General features: G+C 42.2%; 1 protein-coding gene across 2 annotated transcripts in view; it reads right to left on the reverse strand.

Annotated features, from left to right (window-relative positions):
* Positions 1-266: 266 nt before the first annotated feature.
* Positions 267-26,765, reverse strand: part of DKK3 (dickkopf WNT signaling pathway inhibitor 3) — a 49,226-nt gene continuing 22,727 nt past the window's right edge. The window contains exons 4-7 of one of the 2 annotated variants that reach the window (XM_019476805.2): positions 9,372-9,464; positions 4,833-4,977; positions 3,488-3,644; positions 267-1,042 (exon numbers count right to left, since the gene is read on the reverse strand). In XM_019476805.2, the coding sequence (XP_019332350.1) occupies positions 790-1,042; positions 3,488-3,644; positions 4,833-4,977; positions 9,372-9,464 (648 nt within the window). In that variant the 3' untranslated portion in view covers positions 267-789. Of the gene's footprint in view, positions 1,046-3,487; positions 3,645-4,832; positions 4,978-9,371; positions 9,465-26,765 lie in introns of both variants that reach the window. The other variant, XM_014602156.3, reaches the window with a different exon arrangement.

Raw genomic sequence — 26,765 nt, forward strand, 5'->3', positions numbered from 1 at the left:
CTGCAGGTCAGCTGTAATACTTCATGCAGGTTCCAAGTGCAGTTCTCTATAACATGAACCAGTCAGCTCCAACGTTCATTATTCCTTTACGTGAGATGGTTCTCAAGAAGGCAAAGTGAAAATGTGTTGTTAGGATTCAAACTTGAGCTTGGACTGTCACTTGCTGTTGCATTCCACAACTGAGTTATTTGAACTAAATAGTAAATGCGTGGTCTTCAAGAAAGCCCTTCCCACCCTCACAGCTATAAACAACCAAACAGAAGCTGTTTTTATTGCAACTTGACTGTGATTATATTATTAAATGAAACACACTGTACATGGCTGAAAACCAAATGCCCAAAAAACAATAGACTGATAACAGATTCTTGTACACCTCAGAATAATAAATCCATTCCAAACGTACAGAAAAAAAACCAGACAAAACTCTCACTTCAGGGTCACCAATAATTTAAATTATATTATGCAAGGAAATCACTGTTATGCTCCCTTCTCTGTCCTATGAAAACTGATGCATTTATTTTGGCATACTTAGGAAAAGTAATCCAAATAATGTTGGTATGTGCCCTACACTCAACACTTATCACAAAATTTGGTCCAAAGGTGTGACTGAATTCAACAAAAATCTGAATATGCAACATTGGGGGACTGAACATGAAGATACCCCTTTAAAATCTATTGCACTTCTTTCCAGCAGTGTATGTGCACATGTTCAGAGCTCGTACAAGCAAGACACTAAACAAAATTAGGTTCTAGAACTCAGAGTGACAGATCTGCTTTGTTTTGATCATTTTAGATCTCATCCCCCAAAAGCAAGCCATGAGCCAAGTCTGGCTCCTTTATGTCTGTCTGTTCAGAAATATTTTCTTCCAGGCTTTCTAATTCTTTACGCACTTCCTGAATGATGCTGCTGTCATCATAGTCACCAAGAACGTCTCTGGGCATGAAACCAAGAAAAGGTATTTCTTCCATGAGCAAAGGGTCATCCTTATCATTACTTTTTGTTTCATTGAAGGACAGTTCACACGTGGGCATGTTGTTCTGGCTGCTGAGAATATAAATGCATCGTTAGTTCAAAAATCAAGCCATGTTTTGGTTCCAATACTTTAATGAAGTGGACACTTCATTTCCATTCTCTTCCTTTCACATATATATATCAGAGATGTAGAACTGCCGAATGTATTTACTTGAGTTTTTTAAATGCCTGCTATAAATTAGTTCAAGAAACCTGAAGAGATTCAGCCTAATTCTGAGCAAAAAATTGCAGAACAACTGCAAAACATGGTAACGATAGTGGGTATGAAAGTGAAAGGGGTCTCTTGGTTCAGTTTAAGCTTCTACTATCACAGCAACCACATCATAGGCTACTTAAAATACTAATTACAGGACACAATAGTTGTTAAGAAACAAACTTCTGAAGCGTCCATATTTTTCCCTTAAAAGTGTCAAACATGTTTGGAAAGCTCTATTTAGCTGATTTTACTTATAAATGGAGGTCAGTCCAATAGCTGTAAGATTTTTTTATTTTTGTTCTGAAGGGGAGGTTCTAGTGAGTTGCAAACAGAGGGGAAGTTAGTCTATATGAAAGGAAACGTCCTCCTTTTACCTATAAAGAATCATCTACCTGCTGGCTGGAGAAGGAAATAGAACTCTAGTTCTGTTTTGATCATTTGGATCTGCATTTGATCAAATGCAGATCGCCTCAACATGATTAGCATACAGGGTTAGTAATGATGGAGGGATGGTACATATCAAGCCAAGTCATTTTTGCAAGACTGCCAGACTGGAATATGCAAATTGAATACTTTTCTGTATATTCATGGGGGAAAAAGTAAACTTTTGTCTTCAGCCAGGTGCCACACACAGCAGTATACTACTATTAGTTTATCCAAACAAGCATTAGAATTGTCTCTCATATTTTTGGATCAACTGACAAAGCATGCAACAGAGAAGACAAATCATCCTACTAATAGTTTAACAGCCATACCCTATTTACTTGCTTCTGTTTGATTTATCCCCACGTGGTTTAAAAAGCCATAAAATATATGACAGGTGGGCAGCATGTTTGTGTTTTTTGAGGTCAAAAGGACTGTGAACTAATTTATCATAGAAGTCAGTGCTGAAATGCATCAAATGTACCTGCTATAACAAAATCAGTGAGCTGTTCTTCAGGTGAGATCATGATTATAAATGTTGGTATAGAGGAACAAATGTAATAGAAAACTTTCTGCCAAAGCCATTGTTTCTACTTCAGGTCTAATTTTATGCTTATATTTAGCTTCTCCCAAGCTGCTTTGGGAGAACTAATATGAAATTACCCCATGCACTGTTGTGTATCTTTAAACAAGTGCTCAATGGCTGAAATGTTTGTCCTTGAATGACAGAAAAGTAAGAGACATTGAGAACTGCTGCAAGTTTAGCCTCGATGTGACTATGGCCTTTTGTTGGTCCTTTTCAGGGAGAATGAGGGGGAGAGGTCTACTCAGTACTGTGCATGCTGTTCTTGCAAGAAAATGCCAGCTGGAGAAAATGAAGGCATCTGTGCTCAGCTAAGCAGTGTACATTGGGAAATAAGGAAAGATGCCTGCCAGTTTTCTGCTGACAGAAATTCATAGATTCATAGATGTAGGGTCGGAAGGGACCTTGCAGATCTTCTAGTCCGACCCCCTGTCCTGGGCAGGAGAGAAAACTGGGCTCAAATGACCCCAGCTAGGTAATCGTCAAGCCTCCTCTTAAAGACCCCCAAGGTAGGAGCCAGCACCACTTCCCTTGGAAGTTGGTTCCAGATCCTAACCACCCTTACTGTGAAGTCTAATGCCTTCTAATGTCTAGTCTAAACCTACCCTCTAAAAACTTATGGCCATTATTCCTTGTTATTCCAGGAGGCGCTCAGAGGAACAAGGTCTCTCCCAATGACTGCTATTAGAATGGGCTACAGGCTTGGGGGGGGGGGGGGGGGTGCGGCAGCTCCCAGCTGGAGGTGGGGAGCCTCTGGCCCTGGCTGTTTCACCCTTGTCTGACATGATACAGCACCGTCATAATGTCAATCACAGTTTGATTTCTAAATGAGTGAATGCCTCTGACAAGGAGACGTGCATACTGTGCAATCAAAGGGGAGTTTTTAAACAATAAAATGTTACTGTTCCAGAAATAACCTTGGTATTTCCTCAGTTGGCAGCCCAGTGCCCACTGATTCATAGTCTACACGATCACCACTAATAACTTCCTGACCAGCTTTGAATCCTAATAGCTGAAGGGAGAATAGAAAAGGCATGACATGTTTTAAGCCAGCCTTGACTGTATCTGAGTCACTACTGAGGAAAGCAGCCGGTAGTCTGCAAAAGGATTCTGGTGCAATCAGCAATATGCACAACCTATTCGTGGATTAGCAGAAGTTTAGGGCTGGAAAGGACCTTGTGATCATCAGGTCCAGACCCCTTGCTCTGGGCAGTCAAAACAACCTGAATGCATAACAGATGGAAAGTCCTACCTCTGAGGTTGGCAAATCAAGCCACTTGCACATGGGCATCGCTCAAGCACTCCGTCTGGTTCCAGTTCCCAGGTGATCAGGTTGAGAAGTCTGTTTGAAGGATCATAACAAGGTTCTCCTGCTGCAGGTAACGGAGTGCACACAGGAAACAGAAGGTCTGCATGCAAAAGTAAGAAGCCTATAAAGATTTTGATCCCAATTATAACTCCTCAGCTCTGTTCAGAAGGCTGACATGAGAGAGCTGGGGCATACACGTGGCTCTCTCTAACCCTTGTGAAAGAGAAATATCCCCATCACCTTCCTTTCCAGTAAATGGGAGCAAACTTGAAGTAAATCATATTACAGCCTTTAAGTAGCAACCATTCATATCCTTTTCACCAAAAGGCCAGTTCCAGTGTGCCAAGGCATTGGTAACTGCATTTCTAAAAAGCTTTTACCTGAAAATTTCAAGGTATAGATAGGTAATTTATTTTTATTCAAAAGTTAAGTAAACTGAAGCACCAATGAGCTGTGACCTTTTGAAGCTCCCAAAAGAAAACAATTGGGAATCCAAGAATGACCATGTATTGACCTTCAGCAAAACATAAGAGTCCAAAAACCTTAATGGATGCTATTGAGACTTTAGTATTGGACCTCTGTGCAGGGATGAATTTCACCTTGGTGAGAAGAATTATTTCCAGGCTCTGCAATGTGCAAAGTCTGTGCTGTACAGCTCTGCCTACAAGAAGCTCTAAGATGAGCCCCCCCCCCATCCCCCCCACTGTTTCAGGCTCCGTTATGCATACTCTGGAAGTGAGAAGTCATGCGAATAAAACCCAACTCAATAGTGGGCAAACAAGACAAAAAGAACTAAGCCCCAGAGAGGGTGCAAGCACTCATTCTCTCTTCACTTGTATAGGCCTGATTACCTTGCAGGCTGTTCTGGTTTGTGTAATCCAGGACAGTTGTATATACTGCAGCGACACTTAATACTGCCCAACAGCAGCTTATGTAGGAGGCTTGGACTTGGGCAAATCACTGGTTCCACTGGTCTCCCTTGGGACTCATGAGAGGCAACAGTGATTTTTGGCATAGCTCTGTTGTGTGGTCTTCAAAATGACTGAAGTTACCTTGTTCTATGCCTTGTTTGCTCATGCCATTCTGACTTTTAGTATCTGAAGTATACTTTTGCACCACAGAGTGCCCTTGAGGTTGCTTCCCATTCCTAACCTTATAAAGCCTTATCCTAATGCCCTGCACAGAACTACAGACCAACATATAATTCCCCCTTGATTAGCCACCTCGGTTTAGCAGAAAAAGAGAGCATAGATGCTCTTGCGTTGTAAGAAAAATAAAACTGTTTTACCTTTCTGAAAAGCACAGCACATTCCAGGATTGCAATCCTGCTGATTTTCACAAATTGTGCCATTCTCTCCCTTTGAAACAGCTTGCGTACATTCGCCCCAGACACAAAGTTGTTCCCCACAGCATTCAACATCTCTTGAGCAATGCTTTGGATAAAAAGGGAAAAAAATATATATATTTTTAGCGCCATAACAGAACTCATCCCAGGAGCAAACAAGTAACTAAGAATTAACATAGCATTAGGCCCTGATTCTGTGAACAGCTGCATGCATGTGCTTACCCTTCACACATCTGTTTGAAAAATCAGGGCCTAGGAGAGGCTGCACTGGCAGCACTCAAATCAAGCTCAGGTTCTGCAAGCACTTTTTTAGCTCTTTGCACGAAAAGACGCTGGCAAATCCCTGTGTTGTGATGTATTGTGCTCGGGGAATCTGGATGTCAAAGAGAAATGTAACCCAAACAACTGGAGTTCATATGGTACAATGCCACTAGAAAATGACTGCTGAACTTAACTGTACAACCAGAACAGCTGCAATCAGATGAGCAGTGGGGTTAGTCTACAGTTTTCTCTTTCATGAACGTAAATGTGACAGACTTAAGTTGGGCTTATCTAAAAAGGGGGAAACAAAACCATAATGAAACTGGAATCACTCTAAAGCAGGGCTGCACATCATTTATAAAGCCTTAATAATGGGCCATCTTCCAGCCAAAGGAGAAAGATGGCTCCTAGAGCAACAGGGCTCACATTTTACTAGAGGTCCAGAGCTGGGGAGTTTTTGATAGTCTGATTAACTATCTCCCTTGGCCCCCCACTCCCAATTGCTCCTGGTAGCCTCAGGGTTCAGAATTCTGCTAATTGGATTGAGTCTCTGTATAAAGCCCTACCCAATAGCTGTAAGAGCTTTGAAAAGTCAGAAACAGTTTCTTTCCTGTAGATGAACTGTAGGGGCAGTTGGTATCCATAAAAGGTAGCACTGGAAGAGACTTCAAGAGGTCATCTAGTCCAATCCCTGCTCAAGACAGGATCATCCCTATCTAAACCATGTTAAATACGGGTTTGTCTAATCTATTCCTAAAAACTTTGCAAAAAACCTCAGCCACAGCTACCAGTCACAATACTCAGAACATCAGAACTACCTTGGCAGATGGGAGCACTGTCAATATCACTGAAAGGATAGGAAGAAGTTGTTTTAAAAATATACTCAAGAGATTCAAGGAAGACCATGCCCCCTGTTACAGGGGAAGGCAAAAAATCCTACATTCCATGCCAATCTGACATCAGGTAAAATTCCTTTTTCATCCCAAATGTGCTAAGTGGCCTGACACTGAGCAGAGAAGCAAGACATTTTGACCATTTTAAGTTCCAACAGGAGCAACAGCTTATAAAGGACTGAGATCAAGGCCAGTGTACCTGCTCCATCATGAAGACAAAGATTATTTGCAAAATTTGGATCTGAATTTAGAATTGGATCTTAAACTTCCGAAGTCTGGGGGTATTTAGATCTGAAGCATGGGTCAGAACAATCTTTAAATTACCTCATGTTATGAATATTCTACTGAAGGCTATATAATACTTCCTGAACTCAGAGTTGGGGGGGAATGGGTGTTTCATACCTAAATAATACAAAGATGAAATAAAACTCGCTAAAATATCAAGCAGATCTTTTCACTGGTACTTAAATCTTTAAAGAATCAAAACGTAATGGCTAGGGACAGACATTACACATAAACCAGTTTAAGTGATCAGAAACTGGTTTAAACCTGTAACAGAACAGATGTTCAGTGCACATGAACCAGTTTGAAAAGGGCTGAAACTGGTTTGAGATAAACCTGGTTGAATGTAGTATCAGGCTTAACTGATTTGGCTCAAACCAGCGTATGCAATGTCTGTCCCAGACCCATTCCTGGTTTAAGTTAAATCAGAGTCCCCCAGCATCCCAGATGCTTTGCAGCCTTGAGCAGGGCTCTGCCCTCTGCTCCAGCCCAGCTGGGCTGGCCCTGCTCTTCTGCTCCCTAGCTGAAGCTCCAGCAGAGACTGCAGGTACAGCAGGGTCTGCCTGGCTTCCTCCTGCTCCTCCCCTCCACCACTCCCTGCTCAAACAGGAATTCTCCCCTCCCCTCTGCCTTACACAGACACCTCTCAGCATTAGCTAGCATACAACATGCTGGCTTTGGTCCATGCTGCAGGAGACAGGACAAAGGCAGACAGGACAGCATCAGCTTAGAGCTCTTTGGAGCTAATCAACAGATACAGGCATCCTGCATCTTACGCGGGGGTTACGTTCTAAAGGCAGCGCGTAAAGGTGAAAATTGTGTATAGTGAAATAGCATATTACCATGCCAGCGGTGACTGCCTCTGCCTCCAAAACCTCCCACCACTGTTGCAGAGCCGCGCTTAGAGCTGTGCGGCCAGCGGCAGCGGCGCAGCGCGGGGTGGTGGTGGGGATGGTTGCGTGCCGCCTGGCCACCACCGTGCCTGGTGACCAACCACACAGCTCCGGGCACAGCTCCGTGGCAGCGGCGGGAGGTTTTGGAGGCAGAGGCAGTCACCGCTGGCAGCATGGTGGTGACCAGGCCTCCAGGTAAGCAGCAGCGCCACGTGCAGACTCAAGCCCCGCCTCCCCTCACCACCCGCGTATAGTTGAATTTGTGCAAGTTAAATGCGCGTAAGATGCAGGATGCCTATAGCTGGTAATGTCCCTCCATTCCTTCCTTGGAAAAAGTTGTTTAACAACAGCTTGTACTAATTGAAATGGCTTTTGTTTGGTTTGATGAACTGATAAATGCTAACAACTCCCTGTGTAACTCCCTGCTGTGTAACTACATGCTCTGTTATCAACTCCCTGCTGGCTCCCTTGCTGGTCAGAAGTGGGGGGAGGGGGGGAGAACACCCCTCCATAATCAGAGCATCCTGCTGGGGCCTGGCCACACCCGCCCCTCAACTCAGCACTGTGGAAGGGAAGTGTCCCCCTCAAGGAGGCTGAGGGGGGACCTGGTGGCTGCCTACAAGCTCATCAGGGGGGATCAACAGCAAATAGGTAGAGCCCTTTTCTCCCCAGCACCACCTGGGGTGACAAGGAACAATGGTCATAAGCTGATGGAGAACAGGTTTAGGTTAGAGATCAGAAGGCAATATTTTACAGTTAGGGTGGCCAAAATCTGGAACCAACTTCCCAGGGAAGTGGTCCTCGCCCCTACCTTGGGCAAATTCAAGAGAAGGTTGGATGATCACCTGTTTGGGGTCTTGTGAACCCAGCATTCATTCCTGCCTGTGGCAGGGGGTCAGGCTAGATGATCTGTTCAGGTCCCTTCTGACCCTAGCTACTATGAAATCATGAAGTGTTCCCCACCTTCTAGCCTGAGCCACTGCAGGCATGTGCCTGCATTTCCTTAGTCCAGAGGAGATGTCTATACAGTTACAAACCGGTTCAGAGTAGCCAGGTTAAATTAACCTCTAAAGATTGAATCAATTCAGGCTCAGGCTTTTTGAATGTCTGTCCCTAGCCAATGTGCTTATCTTTAAGCTGTGAGCATTCTTACTGGAGTCAGAAAAAAAATGTATTAAATCTATATGCAAATCTTTGCAAGACCATGGTTTCAAAGCAGTTTTTGGGGTGTATGCCAATTATACTAATTAACAGATAAAACTTGTAGACTTTATAATTGGCAAATGTTTTGATCGTGCGTTTAGTTTCACACCAGCCTAGCAATTAAATAGGAAAGAAAAGATACTTTTGGATATTTAGCTAAAGAGTCATCTGTGAAAACTGCTCTTTACTAGGAACCTCACTGTAGGGAAGCATGCCCTACTTGTCACCACTACAAAATAATCTACTGCAACTACTGTGTAAGGAAATTGATCCTTTAGTGAAAAGACAAAGATCACTACTAAATTCAAAGTTGCCAGATTTGAACACTTGCCACCTATGCAGAAGGAAATTATGTGAACAATTCTGATATATGCACACAGAAAATACATACTGCATCAAGGCAGCAGGAAGCTTGTTGTAACTTGTACTTTGCACATAACAATAACGGTTCTGCAAGGTACCTAACTGGACTCTCACAGCGGTAAACAGAAGTCAGATTGGGCTCCAACACACCAGAGAACAGAATCCTTTCTACTTAAATGGAAGAACAGGAAGAGAAAGGAAAACAATGGGCATTTATGCACATACTTTTTTGCACTGCAACACACTGGAGATCCAGTGTGTCGAAGCAGACTCAATATAAAACTGTCTCACGTGCAGTTGTATAAGTGGCAAAACATGGTTTGGAACTAAAACACCTCCAATGCATTTTAGTTCAAAAGCACACCGCCACCATTTTCTCCGCGCTGACGCGCATTTTGCCATTTATACAAATGCATGTGCCACAGCACCCAGCGCTACAGTGAAAGCATGTGTACAAATGCCCAATAATTCTACAGGTAGATGCTCCACATAGATAGCTGGACCATAATAGCTTTGGTTTATTGACCTTAGAAACTGTCACAGCACAACTGACCACTCTTAGAGACCAAACAATATTCCATACTTACTGTATGTTGGGCTTTACAAGGCTGACACTTATACTCAAAACTGGAGAATTGGCAATATTTTCCTGTCTCACAGTCTTCATCAATGATGCACTCCTGGAGGAAAAAAAAATTAAGATGCTTGACTTGCCATGACCAATTAATAGAAATCAGCAATTCCTGGTGTTGTATATGAAGAATTTAAGGAAACCTCTAAAAATCTTCCATTTCTTCTACTTAGGCACTAGGAGTTGCATGAGCTAACTGGCACCATCCACTTCAGCTGGCTGCAGTTCCTAACAGAGTAGCACTGTAGTACACTGGCATGTATTTATTGTTGCAAGCTCTACTAAATTAGTTGTTCTCCTTCAAGGATGGTTACCTTGTTGTAAGAATATTAGAACAATGTTCTTGTTGTAAGAATGTATTACTGAAGCAAGTAAAATTCATTTACTTCTTTTTCTGCTTCTGAGCATCCCAAACAGCAAAACTGGCTTAATACTGGCAAACAGAGTTAAGGGCTCATCTGTTGCTTGTTACCTTTGGCAGTGTTTCTAAATGGAAAGGAGAGTGGAGGAAGGGAGCCTACAATACAGCAGGTTCTGAAGAGAAATGTTGGTGAAAAACCATTTTGTAGCAGCCCTTTTTGCCTCCGGCTGCAACACTCACTTTGACTCCAGGTTAGCTAGCTTTATGTTGCTCTCCAATAATTTCTTGTGGCTGGTTATTGCTGCTGGATAATATTTGATTTATGTAAGCATGTGCAGATGGTTATTAAAGGAATGGAGAAGGCTTCTACTAAATTTTTCCCCTGCCTCTTACACCAGGCCACAAATTCTCCCTCCTTCAATAATCTTTTACATTACTGAGACTTCAGCCAAAACCTCTTGCACTGTATTAGTAGTTCAAAGATGGAAGAATACATACCTATGCTACAATGTATAATACTACTTCACAAGACTGGATATGCTAAGGTTAACTGCAACCTTTTAACAACAGCATAAACTACAGCTTGTACTGTAGGAAAGAACTGAATATCTCTTTCCTGTTGGCCGGCTTGGGTTGGGCTTCCTTTCTTTGAGTCATGGGGTTGCTGTGAAAGAAAAAGCCTCATGGTTTCTCTACCCCAAATATCATTATAACCTCAAATCCTTGCATACCTATATTTTGTTTTGTTTTTGGGGGGAGGGTGTTATGAATTTTAATCTTTTAATCTTAACTGAGTCTGAATATAGTGAGAGTGTTTTGCTTTGTTCTGGGTATACCTAGGACCAGAGAGTCATACCCAGATTCTCAATTGGTGTGATCCCCATACTGTCTCTCTATAAATAAACCAATTTACAACATCTGATATTCTAGCCTGGAGAATGCAAAGTAATCATATACCATTTTACATGCTTTAGACAAATATACTGTAAATTACACAATTCTCCACAGATGGGAGTTTTTTACTTTACTAGATGGCTTTAATAAATAGCACTAGGTCACTAGTAACTATTTGAAGAAGACTCTAATTTAATTCCTAAAATAAAAAAAAATTAAAGAGCTCATGCATCATGCAGAAATGCACAGATTCTGAAAAGTCCAATGCATCAAAAAGTACCATCTACATATGCAATTTTTAATAGTAACTGACCCCAAGTGGTTCATGACAGAGTTAACTTTTTAAACATGTAAGCAATCCCACTAACTTCAATGCGACTATTCATTGTACTTAAGCAAGATAAGCATGTACCAAAGCACTCTGAATCAGGGTTTCAAACCATAAATGCTAGAAGCATTGTAACAATGAGAGATGGTGGCTGGCGGTATATGCATGTATGCATAGGGTGGGGGACGGTTGTTTTGCTTTTGGTTTTTCTAGATCTTGAGACTAAAGAGACCTCTGCTATTAATTTATTAATTATCAACCCTTGAGGTCTGAGGTAAACTCAAGGTCAGTAGCCATTAAGAAACTAGCCAGTACAAAACAGGGAGCTGACTTCTCTACCTTGCAAACAACTACACTAGCCATGGTTTACATACCAGCAGAATACTGCCTCTTTGTGTGGCAAAGAGCGCTCACACCCACAAACTGGACAGTGCCCTGAATTCTGCACTACGAACAATAAGTGGCTGCATGGTATACATGGAACGGGAAAACATGTTTATCTTGGCAGGAATCCCCCTCACAACATCAAGAGGTCTGCAGTACTGCTTGACCTAGCAATCAAGGTACAACAGGAAGACCATCCACTATGACATGAATGAAAAATACCCAATGCAGAAACATCTAAGAAGCAGAAAACCCCTACCAGTATGCTCCAGAAACTTCATACAGGAAACAGGAGACACTATACTGTCATCATGGCCCCAGAGAAGGTGGGAAGAGCAATGGAATAGCAACCATACCCCACTACACAACTACCATCCGCACCCTCCTGGTTAAACTCCAACATAAGGCTGCTGCATAGGTAAACCCGAATTGACTGCTATCGGGCTACGGAGACTTCAATAAAATCAAACATAAAATGAGGCTTACAAACTCACCATCATGCCATCCCTGTGGCAAAGGAGATCAGACAGCCCAGCATACACTAACTGACTGGCCCCCCTATATGGTCCACCAGGGGAGCAAACAGTCTGAAAGCTTGCAGTAATATTGATGGATCTACTCTTAAAGGGTTGGAGGAGTCAACTTTTTCAAGTCATATGCAAGAGAGAATTATCAACATTGCAAGTAAACAGGTATATAAAAATACTTGATTGCTACTAAGATATCAATTGTTTCTGAGTAGAGTTTAATTTGGATTCTGAGAGAAGTAGGCAGTCAGATACTGCTTTATAATTTTTACTTTAACTTCTGAATTTTAGTTTTGGATTATGGTTTAGGGTTCCGAGATGTCTTTTTCTACAGCTACCTTCACGCTCTTCACAGCAGAGATTCCATTCCATTGTGATATCATCTGAGGATCTACCAATAACAATTCTGCAAGATGCTTTAGTGAAGATCATCCATGATCATTTAGAAGGGTGACTGCTAATTAAGCATGATAGTCCCGATCTTCACTGCATTTGAGCACTCAGCAACACTGAGCGTCTCTACATGTTCATTAATGACTTTTTGCTATTGTGCATTAAATTTAGTACCTCTAATGTGAGGTACTAAATAAATAAGCATTAGGCTGCCCTAATGCACAGTAGTGAAAGTGCACACATTTTTACTGAGCATCAGCATATCAGCATGGTTTTTGATGTGACGCTTTAATGTGCTGTAAAATAGGTTACTACACATTAAAGTGCACGTGTAGATATGCCCACTGTGTGGCAAACATTGTTGCCCATTCAGCTAGGCATTTTTGCTACTTCAAATGGCTTTTAAAAGTTTCATGAATCATATTGTAGACTCCACACCCAGCTCTTTAAAATCAGCGATTTTCTATCACGTTGGAATTTAAACCATAAAGCATACAATCCTTGGATTATCTAAATGTAAGACTTCTTTGAAGTAACTTCCATAACTGAGTCAGGGCTTCCAGACTTAGCCATGATGCCTTTACAGCTTCATTCTTTTGTTCCAGCATTTTTCATCCAAGTGTGTATGACTGCTTGTTTTTATACTGTGCTTTCATGTGACTGATAGGGTTGAAGTTGAAGTTAAATAGAATGGTTGAGATTTTGTGGCTTCCCCAGTTACCTCCCTTTCACCTGCCAGGATTTTATACAACAGCAGCTAGGCACATTCTGGTCAGTTCTTTCTCTTCAGATGCTTCTGCAAGTGTGTTTGTGGCTAAACCACCAAACAAGCTATTTTGTTTCTTCTACATTCTTTATGAGCTAAGGCATATTAGCCAGACCTCACATAGTCAGTCCTACCACCATCCACTCACAGGAGAAATGTTGTTTTGAGATTTATGGAACATCACTATCTACAGTTTTGAAGTCACACATTTTTATAGCTCCAATTCTCTTTGTATCTTGCCATCTCTATCATCTTATCCTGCAGTAAGAGCTACATTGAAACCTTTTTTTTTTTTTTTTAATTTGTTCCTGCATTAAGCCACTTATCCAGATTCCCACTGGACAGGTGATTTATTCTTTTAATTTTTATTGATGTTTTTAAATACAATATAAAAATCAGAAAACTCTGTATGTAGAAACTCAACTATATCACAAATAAATAATAACAAGAAAAAGGAGATAAAGAGGATAGAAGATAGAAAAAGAAAAGAGAAGTGTGCAATAAACAACAATGTAGTTACAAAAAATATCAAGAGAATTCCTTCCAAATTGCACCAAACTTGTTGAAACAGTTAAGTCTGCTAAACATCACTCTCTCCCTAAATGTCAGCTGCACCACCTCATTGTACCAGATTTCAACCTTTGGAGATGTTCTACTTTTCCAATGCAGCAATCTAATCCTGCATGTTACTAATAAGGCCTGCTGTAAGAATTCAATTTGGGAAGGATTCAGTTTGAATTCCTTGGCTATACCCAAGAACATACATATTTGCCAGATATATCAGTGCTGTATATTAAACCATTTTAACTCTGCCTATAAGTTTTTTTCCAAAAATAATTGATAATAGAATATAACCAAAAATATGTTATAATGCATCACATTTCCAACATGCATCTACTAGTAATATATTTGATTTTTAAGTTTGGAGAGAACCCAGTGCAGATGAAAAATGATCTTTTGTTGCATAAGACAAAGTCTAAGATCAATTATTGATGTTCAAATATTGTGAAGTTGTGATTTTCACTGGGATTCTGTAGGTAACTTACAGCTTTCCTTCTGCTTAAAGCAAAAAGTCTGTATTTTCCTGCTACCCTTGCCCACCTTTTTTATGGATGACCTTTTTTCGTTGTTTCTGAACTTGGCACTTTCCTTGCAATGCTACTGTTTGTTTCTTCTGCTGCCCCTGGCCTGCATCTGTACCTCCCTCAAACTTGTTCTCCTCTCCCATCTCCCCTAGCCCCTTCCCCTAACCCCTCTCTCCTAAATACTTTTTTCAGCTGCTCTCTCATGTGGACAGGCCTTGTGTGGAGAGGCATCCAGCTTCTTCAGTGAATGCCACAACATGAAGCTGCCACAACCGAGCGTGTGGCCAGTTAAGCCTTCCGCAGATGGCCATTAAAACAGAGGGGGAGAGGGAGAACGTCACAAGGGCTGGAAAACTACTGGCTGTCACTTGGAGCAAGTATTGTAAGGGCAAAGTTTTCATATTGCAATCAGTTAATTAACATTACCCACCAACATTAACAATTTTAAACTGTTACTGGTGCCATATTCGTGCAAGTACACACACATTAGACCTATATCTTATCATATACACCCTAATGAAGAATCCTACATTACAAAGATAGGCTTTAAAGCAAGGAAAATAATCTCAGAAACACAAAACTTGGGCTAAAAACACTTGCCCAATAACACCACCAGTTGTATTCACCAGCTGGCTAGACCCTGAAAAATCCCCACTTTCTGGAAACTTGAAAACTAAATGTTTCAGGAGAAATTTTATCTTCATTGCATGAGTGGGGGGTGGGAAATTGCTTCTTGCATGTATCACAACACATGGGAAAAGCTTTTTTGTAGCTGAGGCCAGCTACATATTTAAAATGGAAGGGCTCTTTGAAGTGTTTTATTATATACAGTACTACCGTTTAAAATGAATGCAGGAACAAGGTAATCCACTTAGTAGTGATGCAATTTACAGCTGCCAAAGGAGACTACAGAGTGCCTATGTATGCTGCATATAGGAAACATCAATGCTTTAAATATTCAGCAGGCCTCTGCTACCAAAAAATCTCTTTGTTAAGATTCTCAGGAGCAAACATTTCAGAGCAGATGCAACAGGTTTTGAGGAGAGTGCTTTGTCCCAAATCAATTATTTATTTTTATTCTGTCCCTACTATACTTCTTTATTTTAATTAAAAAAAAAAAACACTATGATTTTTATACTACACATGCTCTCATGCTTTTCCGCTAGAAGTTTCTGATAATTCTTTTGCATAGCTGTTTGGGGTGGAATACAACAGTAGGCATCAAATTTAAGTAGTCTATTTAGGAGAAATTCTCAATTGGAATTACAAAGGAGCAGTTATTCTCAACATCTTTAAATTCTGGGTACCCCTCTGTAACTTTTTTGCATTTGGCAGCACCCCAAACAGTGACAGGGAAACTCTTTAGCTTACCTCAGTGGCTCCCAACTGGGATACTGCTGCCACTGCCACAGCCAGGTTAAAGCGCCATGCATGTCTCATGCAGAACTAGCTGAACCAGGAAGGGCTGCAGAAGGAGCATGTGCTTCTACCTGTATTAGGGTTATCAGGGAGGAGTCCCCAGTCCTGCCACAGCCCTTTCTAATCTCACCCTGCATGCTCCTCCTGCTTCTGGGAGCAACATGCAGGCATGTGGGTTGAGGCAGTGATGGTGGCAGCAATGCCTGCACCGCAGCACCACAAGGTACCATGGCATCCCAAATGGAAACCACTATCTTAGATATTTGAACCTATATTTTCCAGATTGTTTTGTTTTTGCTGTTCCACAATGACAATGTCTCTTCATACTCTTGCACTGATGATACATTATACTTCTTTCTGATCAGCACATTCTCTTAATTCTTAATCATCTTAAATCTTAAGAGCCAGGTACAGCCATAAGTCTTTTACCGGTGTAAATGATCAGAAACTGGTCTATACCCATCACAGAACAGAACGCTGGTACATAGATGGGTTTAAAAATGGCAGAACCCAGTCTAAGATTTGTGGCTCCCCTCCCCCTCCCGCCCTCGCACAGGGCAAATGTGTGCTCTGCTCGCTACTGAGTTAAATAAACTACACCGCTTACAGAAAAGCACATAACTGAGATCAATTCCACCTCAGACTTTTTGAATGTCTGTACTTAGCCAAAAAGTCTACATTTGTCCTTACAAAAGGACAAATAATTTTTATTTGTCTAATTTTTTTAATGACTCCAGCTATTAGCAGCTTCCCTTCAGGATTAAAGTATCAACTTCAACAAACCACAACATTTCATACACATTCCAGCTTCCAGGACAAATTCCTAAAAAGATGCATTTTAGTAGAGTTTGTGGCAGCATGGTGTTTGCCACTTCAAGGGCTGGAGCAGGCAGCCATTTTCAAATGAAGTCAGAGCCAGCAGTTGGCTGAGGGAGCAGCACCAGCCGCCTCCCTTGTGGCATGGAACACCTTGGAGGTAAGGGTGAGGCTACAGGGATGGAGGACGCCTCAGCGGTCCTGGGCATGACCCAACACTGCACCCTGCTGGGGAAGGAAGGCCTAGCGAGACTGCTGGTGGCACGGCAGCCCCACTCAAACACCAGGACCGCTCACCTCCCTGGTGAAAGGCAGGTTGGGGAGCCTTAATAACCCCAATGCCCACAACACTGTGGGTCAGGGGGCCAGGCATGGTTACAGCCACCTGAGCCCAGGGGGTGTAGGACCCCAGGAAAGGAGTGGGCTCAGGCACGACTGTGGCCACCTGAACCCGCAGGGGTGAAAGACCTCAGAGGCCTCAGGGAGGGGATAATTGTGTAGCCCCAGAGAGGGGGAAGTCATGAAGCCCTAGAGAGACAGCAGTAATGAAGGCCCTGATAAGGGTTGAGTAGGGCTGGGGGTGAAGGGCAGCCCAAGGGGGTGTGCGGAGTAGGGCTGTGGGACAGCCAGAAGGGCAGCACATGGGCCAAACCCCATAAGATCAAGTTGTGTGTGAGAAGCCCGGTGAAGGGCTAGGGTGAAGCTAGCCCTCCATTCAGTGCATCGGCTGGCCACTACCCAGGTGAGGGTCACAGGAGAGGCCCGAGAGACTGCATGTCGCCAGCCAAGGCGTGACTCAGATAAGCCCGACAGCCTACGGGGCTGCTCAAGGGAGCAGGGCAGAGCGAAGGGGGCACAGTATCCTGTAGCAAGCGACAGACCCTGTGAAAGAGGGTGAAGTGCAAGAGGCCCCAGTGAGAGGGGGACAGTATGAGTATGTGAGTGAAGGAGACCTGACGAAGGACTAAGTTGACCTGGCTTTAGGCCAGGAGCATAGTGACATACTGGATGCCATCTGTGAGGCATGGGCCATGGTGTAGGGGTGGTAGGGAGCCATGGATTGCGCCCCCCTGGCATTGGGGCATGTAATGGGCAGCCTCCTTCATTTACCACCAGTTCACTGTTACAATAAAGTCATGGCAGGAGAGACTGGGTGGACTGCCCCATAGACAGGCAGGCAAGTCAACTTGAGACTTGGCCACAAGCGTGTCTCCTGTCACAGAATTAATGCATTACTACTTAAATCTTTAACCAATATTTATTAGGTTGTGACAGGCTTTTTATTTGTAAAGTATCTCCTTGGCTCAGAAGATGCAGGGAGAAGCTGGCAGCCTTGCATGCATTTGGCCTGGATATCAAACTTAAAGTTCAAACTTTAGGAAAAAATGTGGAAGCAGAAAGCACCCCGGAAAAGAAAGACTTCAACACTTGCAGGTATGGTGGGTGGGTTTAAGACTTTTTCTTGCCACCCTGAAGTCAACCAATGCTTTTGCTACTGGGCTAAGATACAAGAGTTAGAGTCCCATTTCCTTTGCTTCTCTGGAAAAACAATGGTATAGCATACATGCTAATCTCAACCCACATGCTAGGACCATATATTCTTTAATGCTAAACAACAAGCACTCATATTGTTAATCTAAGACTAAACCAGGAATATGTTAAAATAAAAACACATTATTCATGGCTTCATGCACCTGCTCCGAAGCATTTTTTCTGTTTCTCCATAAATTTAAGACTTAACAGCCAGAGAATCAGTATAGGACTTGAAACCTGTCCCCTCTGAAGTCCATGAGAGTTTTGCCAGGAAATATTCTAGCTAAGCAATTTTTTTTTTTTAAATGGCAGTGAAAATTTAAAAGTGCAATTAAAAACTGGTTCCTTGCAGCAGTCTTGAAGTATCAGGTGTGGTCTGCTACTATATTCCAGATTCTCTAAAAAGGCAGTATATTCTCTAACAGTCCCACTATGCAAATGTTTTTCATTACACAATCTGATCTGAAGAAAACTGAGGCTGGCTGATAATAATGTTAACAATGGCTAAACTGTTCTAGGAAAAGTGCCCGTTCCTTTTTATGTGCATTTTCTACCCAATTACCATTTTAAAGTGTTAACATTTTTATGTTCCCACCAGTGTTTATGTTCTCTCCCCTCCACCCCCTTTTTTATTGCTGTAAACTATGTTGGTTAGGTTGGCTTCAATGCTTTTCCATTACTGCTGCAGACAGTAAAAGCTGCTGAGTAGTGAGGAAAAAAGCATTAAAATGGTTTTATATGCCACATGTACCTTATAGTACTATAATTAGAAAGATGACAGAATTGCATGCAAAGGAATGTTGTTTTAATGAAAATTAAAACCATAGCTCACGTTGTAATAGTTTCCCCAGTTCCTGATATCTTGGTTGTCTAGACATGTGTGCGTTCTAGCACATAATATTCATCTTTAATGAGGAGATATGAATTAATTCAACTCAAAATAACTCAAAACCATAGTAATACTTTCCAGCAGGTCAAAACCTCTCACTATTGCATTGCCAAGCATACTCCACTGCTATAAAATAAAGGGGTAGGAAATGGACTACTGCTAACATCATAACTATGTTTCTGAGAGCTGAGATTTGATAAATGTGCAGTAAACTATGGTGTTAGACAGAATCCAGGACTGTAGGAACAAATCTATGGCTATTTTACAATAGGGCCATGTGAGTTCTAGATCTGCCATATTTAATAAATAAGAAAATATATGTGATTAATTGGAGCAATTTTGCCTATGACTTTTCAATACCATTGGAAAGTGGGTACCATTGAGGTTTTCCTCCTTCACTCCACCTTTTAAAATGTTTTTTCCTTTTTAAAACAGGACTTGTTTTTTTACTGGGTGGAAAAAAATAATTTCCAGCACTTCACATGATGTAGAAACCTTCTGTCAGTCTGCTAGGTGAGAACAACAGAACAGCACCAAAAAAGTATGAAGCAGAACAGTAAACTCAGAAGAGTTTAGAGTAAAGGTTTGACAGAACAATGCCAAATGGACATGCTCTTTTGTGTATACCCTTGATAAATTACAAATGCCTAGATACATGCAAGTCAACATTGGAAATATGTATGAGAGAGACAGCAGAGTAGAGGCACTTTGTAGATTAACTGAATCACAGCTTCATACCCTTTCATAGCATCTGATGAAGTTACTTCTTTAGCACAGAAGCTTATGCATTTCTGATTCAGTTAGGCTATCAGGTACACCTCTACCCTTTTTTCTGACTTGTGACTAATGTGGCCAGCTACCTCTCTCCACATGTGAGTTTTGCTGCAGAGTAGACTAATTAGTTCCACAATAAAGCATCACCATCTACATGTGAACCAGTACTAGGGCACAGTAAATGAACTCTGCCATAAGATAGTATCTTCAGGGACAGTGCAGTAAATTATCAGGATACTGCAGTAAATGACTCTGCCATAATGCACGTTTGGGCACTAACTGAGACAGCTGCACTTTGAGCCAGGGTGAAACAGCCCCTGGCTGGTAGCAGGCTTGCGGGGGGTCAGCCACCTGGCTCTGCAGTTTTGGCACTGTTGTGCCCCAGCCAGCCCCAGCACCGCCACCCAAAACTGCTGCCAACATGAGACTATTTCACCCCAACAAAATGTGCTGCTGTCCTAGGTGCATGTGTAGATACTGCGCCTAGGAGAGGTGTACTCCAGCACAAACTGCTCCAGAGTTTATCACATTGCATTAATAGAACATATAGATGAGCCTCCTGTGTATGAAAAGTTACACATCTGGGTATTTTTTTGTCAAAATTGTGTTTAACATGAACATACATACGAACTCCTAGCTTTAGTTCACAATAATAGCAGCTTGAAGTGTTAAAAAAAATCACAAGTTGGACTCTAAAATGCCAAAATTGGCTAAAATATATAGGTGTGAGATTTATTTTTATTACCCTCCAGTTTAAGTTTTCAGAATACGGTCAGGTCCTACAAGATTTTTTCCACAGGCACTAAGGGGTAGAAACTTGATTTGTGCATGTGTGAAATGAAAGTTGAGATTCTTATACAAGTAGCTGAGACTTTAAGAAAACCACAAACAACACAAGACTCTCAATGAATTCCAAAGTAATCTGACAACACCAAGTATAGTATGCTGAGTAGGCCTAATCGGATCATTCTCTGATCAGACAAGAAAAAAAATTCTTTGCTTTGGTGAAGGTCACTTAATAGTTTCACTGCTGATCACATTTGCAGAAGTATCCATCTGAAGAATTTTCTTTTCAGTAAGGAACTGATTAGTCAAAGGCTTCATCCTGTCTAATAATTTTGAAATAATGAAGTTTTTGGATTTGGGCATGTCACCAGTCAAAGATTAGGTTGTCTAGTATGCTACCTAATCTTATTCTTTGTGCACAGAATCAGTGTTACTCAAATTCAGAGCTTAATAGAAAACACAGCTACATGGGAAGGGGGAGGGGGGAGAAGAGGACAGACACAGACAGACAGAGAGAACACATGGCTGGATCTAGGATTTTGAAAATAGGGGGAGCAAATGGTGATGTGCATCATCACATATAAGACAACGCATTTTTTTCTGCAGTTAAAACTAAATGGGAAACTTTACTAATCTGCTAGGGGCCTAGGGCTGTATTATTTAGTTAAAGATTGAAGCAAAAATAAATATGTCTTCATTGGAAAGAGTTTAAAAAAATCTGCAGGGCTGCGAAATAGGAGCTTCATTACCAGGAGAGTAGCTAACAGACAGCAGAGTTGTAGAACAAAGGATAGCTCAATTGATTGAACATCGAGACCATTAAAAAGAAGAGAGAATCATTAACACCTGTGGAATGAAGAGTTTAGAAGGGATCAGGCAGGTTACACATGAGCCATGAACTCAATTGACTCCTTTAGCACTGCCTGATTACAAATGTTGCTATCACTGCCAGGCAGTTGCTTTTAAACTTTGGGTGGAATCAAAGAGGGGTGCAAGTGCACCTGACCCCTCTGCCCATTTATCCTTGAGATGGTGCATGTAAGAATGACACCTTCCCGTGTTTGGAGTGAAGGAGGGAACCTAAGGGCTAAATGAAAAACTTGTTCTTTCTTGATAAGCATTAAGAAGGTAAGTTTAGAGAGATGCTGAACTTTATTGAAAGAACTAGGGAGATGGGGGGGACCAAGTAGCATGGGTGAAGAGCAAAGTGGGGAAGGAGGGAATCCTTTAGTGACCTCGAATGACAGTGTAGTAGACTGGAGCCATAATACATAAATGAATAATTTATTCCCATGCAACAAAAAAGTGAGCGATAAATTCAAACAGGCACAAACCATACTGGTCAGGAAAAAGACTGGTTTCCCAACTAGGTCCTGGGTCATTGCTTGTTGGTCATTCAATTACCACAGCCTAGAGCTGCCTCGGCTCACTTTGGTCTTCGTATACTAAAGGTAACTCCTGTCAGACCTCACTCTTCCAACTGCACTTGCTCCAGCATCTGATGCTGTGCATGAGCCTTCCACTGTACAGAACTGGTAAGAACAGGGAAAACAGAACAGGGATTTTTAAAAGGTGGCTAAGGCTTCTGATAAACAAAGAAGTTTCAATGACAGTCATTGCAATTTCCAGGGCAAAGGAAACCACCCAGCTCCAGTTCCTCAAGCAGATATAAATCCAGAAGTGAAATGAATCCAGGGCTGCAAGGAAATAAATTATTCCATCACCTGGCAGCAGAAGACAACAGTAAACAGACCAAGAACTTGAGGAAAGAACATCCTGCTGTTCAAGGAAATACAACCTGTATAAGAAAGATGAATTCAAACAAGGACAGGTGCTAAGAAAAGCTAAAAGGATGATCAGGTGAATGGAGGGCCTCTTTCAAGAGGACTAGAACAGTTTGGCTTGTTTAACCCAGCAAAATGAAAAGAGGAGGGCAAACCAGAGAGGGGAAAGATTTTTCTAAACTAATAGACAGTGTTGTTACAAGAACCATTGACAGAGTTCTTTTCTTTTCCATACTCTACATTCAAAGTCATCTTGGACTTAGGTAAATATGGTAAGACAACCTTCCAATAATCAAATTCTAGACATGGAAAATTTCTAACTTTTGCTACAGTTTTCGATTTGTAGAACCTAACTATTGAAGGGTCATCTCAAATTCACCCCACACTGCAGCAGGGGGGGCAGGTGTGTGAGGCAGGCAGTGGGGGCAATCAAGTGGCCTGCTCCCCTGTCAGTTACTGCTTATCCCTCCTCCACCACAACCACCACCACTTGCTTTACCTGCTGCCTTACCCACCAGTACCCACACTTACATGCCCTAACCTCTGCTTCCCCTTCTCCCTAGCCCCCTGGCACCAGCCCCCCCTGCATCTGCCTGTCCCTTACCCTCCCAGGCCCAGGGCCAGGGCTGTTGCCACTGCAACCACCACTGCATGGCTGGGATGGAGCAACTATATCTGAGGCAGGCAACTATTTGGGCCTATGGGCCACACAGGCAGTTTTGGGGACCTGTTGTGGGCTGTTCAGCACCAATCCCTCCTCCCCCCAACAACAGCTCAGAGCCAGTGAGCCCCGCAGCTTCTCCTTGCTACTGTCACCAGGGCTCAGCAGCATCTGAGCACACAGCCTGGCCCCAGCCGTGGCCTAGGCCCATCCCGCACCTGCTCTGGACTTGCCCCAGCTGGAGTGGACAAGTTTCAGACCAGCCAGGACCTATGCATACAGCCCTGACTCCAGCTCACCCCATGCCTGCCCTAGACTACCTACCCACGCTGACCAGTGATAGCAGCAGCAGCTGGGCAGAAATTGCAGCTGGGCACAGATAAAAGTGGCCACCTCCCTCTCACCACTGCCAGGTCCTTCTTGCTGCAGTCGCCAAGAGTCTGCGCCCAGACTGCCTTGCAGCTCCTCTCCACTGCTTTCACCACCACCATGAATACTGCCTCTGGGCCACCAGTGGGTCAATGGTGGCAGTGGAGTCTGCAAAGTCCCACTGCAGGCTGAATTTGGCCCACAGGTCATATTTTGCCCACCCCTGAACTACACGCTCCATACCATGAGCCAGAGTGGGGTCAGAGCCAGTGCTGTGGAGGGTAAGCAAACTCTTGACTGGGGCTGGAAGTGTAGCCACAGCCTCAACAGCTACCTGCTGCTCCCTCCCCCAACACACTTATACTCAAATCCAAGATGAGGGGGCTCTTCTCCACCAAGTTAAATGGGGGAAAGGAAACCTCATCTTGGGTTCAAGCAAATAGGGTAAATAACAAGTTGCGGATCAGGGAAGCAGCTATGGACTTGTTAAGATTTCCCTTGTGTTTTCACAGTTCATTGATGTGATGGCAAATTGCAATGTAATTGTAAGTCTCTTGATAGAACAACAAAGGCAATTGCTTTGTTGGGATTCAGATGCTGCATGCTTAAAATGCTTTCTCTAAAAGTTCGCAGCTTTTATTACAAACATTTGCAGATGCACTAATTCTGATTTTTATACAGTTTTATAGCTAAATTCTAAGAGGCTCACTTTGTTACAAAGCTCTAAAATGACATTCACGTCCAATATTAAGGGTTTTATATGAAAATGCAACTGGCATAGCTAACACACACCTCCTATCAGTTTTGCTTTTTTGTTTAGTATAAGCTGAATTTTAAGGTGGGTTTGGTTTCTCTCACTTGTTATATAGACTCCATGCCAAGTTTCCATGATTTACCACTTAACTAAAATTTTTTAAATGGAATTTAAAAAAAAAACAAGATGTCTCAGAGTACTTTACATGGGAGGGATGTGAAGTTTTGGAAATACTGTGTCTCACTGTGAAAAATCTTATTTTGTTCTAAATAAGTTCCCTGGTCATTTTAATCAGTAAAGTACTGCACAATGAGAATGAACAGCTTTCAAAAGCTCGACTCCCTCAACAGTCCCTTGTTCTCCAGAGCCAAAATCTTATACACTTCATCCTTAGGCAACTCTATTTTCCATGATTTTTTGGCTGTAGCCAAGATATCAGACAAAGACACTGATACTACAGTTTAAATACAAAACACAAATAGGGATTCAACTGCAACAGGCCATGTTTACCTGAACTAATATGTTCATGCAGTCGAATGAAGACATGAAGTCTTATCTCCATGCACTTTGGCTTGGATGCAAAGAAGAGTGGTGAGAACAAAGTAGGGGCTGTGCATCTGGCACATACCCTACTCTGAGGTGGCAGAAGTAAGTCTATTTGCAAACCTCTGTGGGCTAGCACAGCTGAGTTGGTGTGGGACAGAAGGGAAGAACTGCGAGTTCTGTGACTCCTTTCTAGGTTTGCTAGCAACAGAGTTAGACTGCTTTACATTCAAGAATCAAGCCTCAGAGTCTAGCCCACAAAATGAGAGAGAGAGGAGGAAAGGAGCAAGAGAAAAAAAAATAAGCAGAACCTCTAACAATCAAGTCCTGATGATATCCACCTAATAAATAAACAAACACGTTTACCTGTTTTCAAACCATGTTAAGTTACTGCCGTTGAGCAATTTGTACAGATATCAGACTCTGCATAGCTGATTTCAGTTTCCATACTTATGGACTAAAGGGGAAGAAACAAAACTCACACAAGATATGAAAAAGATAGTAGAGGCTGAGTTTAGTTTGAAGTCAAAAGGAGGGCAGGGCAGGGCAGCACTTTAGAGATCAACTAGTTCAGAGGCATGATTTTGTGTGCAATATCTCAGCTGTGTCTATTTTAAAATAATTTAAGTATCCAGATCTCAGAGAGGCAGTGAAAAAAATCTACTTTATCTGAATGTTATCTGGAATACAATTATTTTAAACATGCTAAAGTTGTAAAAAGTTCCAAATGAGTTTAGTAACCTTAACGGGTATGTGACACCTTTCAGGCCAAAGCATACCAAAGTGCTTTTAAGGGGAAAAGGCTTATAGGGAAAGTCAGCTACCTCTGAGATACAGAAAATAAGTTTATTTATGGTGCTCCTATACTCTGTTGCCACAATGTAGGATAGAAAATAAAGGGCCCTTTATGTTATTTAAGGGGTAGAGGGATCTTGAAGAGGGCAAGTAGTACTTAGCAGAGCTGGAATTGTTTCATGATCCTTATAGCTATAAATATAATGCCTACTCTTGCAGGTTGTATTATATCGGCTCTGATTTATTGCAAGCAGTCAAGAGGGCTGTTGGTTTCAGTGTTTTCTGAAATAACATCCTCCATGGTAACAGTCATCTCTAATAGTTAGATCTTGGATAAGAAAACAATGTGATCTGAACTGTCAGGACTGGTACTAGTTCCTTTCTTTGCAGTCTCCTATCCAGGCTAGTGTTAGCAGGAATTGCCACGTCCATACCGCTAGCAGGTATGGATCTCCTGACTTGGCTGGCTATGTTCAAGTGATAATATCCAGGCTGGTTAACATTAAATGTCTGTCTAGGTTTTCCAGGAAGAAGAGAGAAATTTTACTTTGCCTATGGTCAGCCTATACTCAACATCCTTCCAAACACAGAACACCAAGATTAAAGCACATTATTCAATCAGGAAGTGAAAGATTTTTTTTCTAACCATGTGAAGTCCAAGACAAATAAATACTATAAGACAAATCTCTTTCCCAGTTGATAGTTGTGAAATAGCCTGGAAACAGAAGAGCTGTTGAGGTTCCACTTTGTCAAGAGCATGGATAAAGAGGAAAGCCTCCATCTGCGAGGCAGAAGGGCTTTAGGTTTGGAAGATTCTCAGTAAGTAACAATTCATAGTACAGGCTCTGAAAATTATTTTTGTTCTGGGAAGTCTGCAAACATTCTGCAAATTCCCACCCTTGCCTGCCTTTCATCTACATTCCCATACTGCAGGACAGCAAATGCTAGTTTGGGGTGGGGGGTTGTTGTTTATTTCTGCAGTACATAAACCATGGTTTGATAGCTGATGTGTTCTTTGGCATGGTATTCCCCAGCAATAACAAGCAGTGACTCAACCATCCTGAAAGTTCAAACACTGGTTAGCAGAAGACATTGAAAGCTCTGGTCTGGAATTAGACAGGGAAGAAGAACAAAGTAGGTTTTATTCAGCTTGCATAAAAAGTACATCTCTCAAGAGAATACAGTTCCATTAATCATTTTGCAGAACTCTCTTCCTATGTTTGCTACATCGCAGCTGAGGTAGGGAGAAAGGTAGACATACAGGGCTCAATTCACCATTGCCCTGCAGTTAGCATACTTGCACCACCATATTGTTATTGTAAAACACTGGTGCTCAACCTCTAGCCCTTGAGGCTGCATCATTCAGTTCCTGGGGCTCCTTGCTGGTCCAGAAATTTGGTGGCAGAGGAAAGCTGATAGGGTGGCAGGACCTGGCCAACAGACAGGCCCCACACCACTCATCTGGCCTGTGGATCAGAATAAAATCTTA

The sequence above is a fragment of the Alligator mississippiensis genome, chromosome 2 (assembly GCF_030867095.1).
Source record: "Alligator mississippiensis isolate rAllMis1 chromosome 2, rAllMis1, whole genome shotgun sequence".
Lineage (NCBI taxonomy): Eukaryota > Metazoa > Chordata > Crocodylia > Alligatoridae > Alligator > Alligator mississippiensis.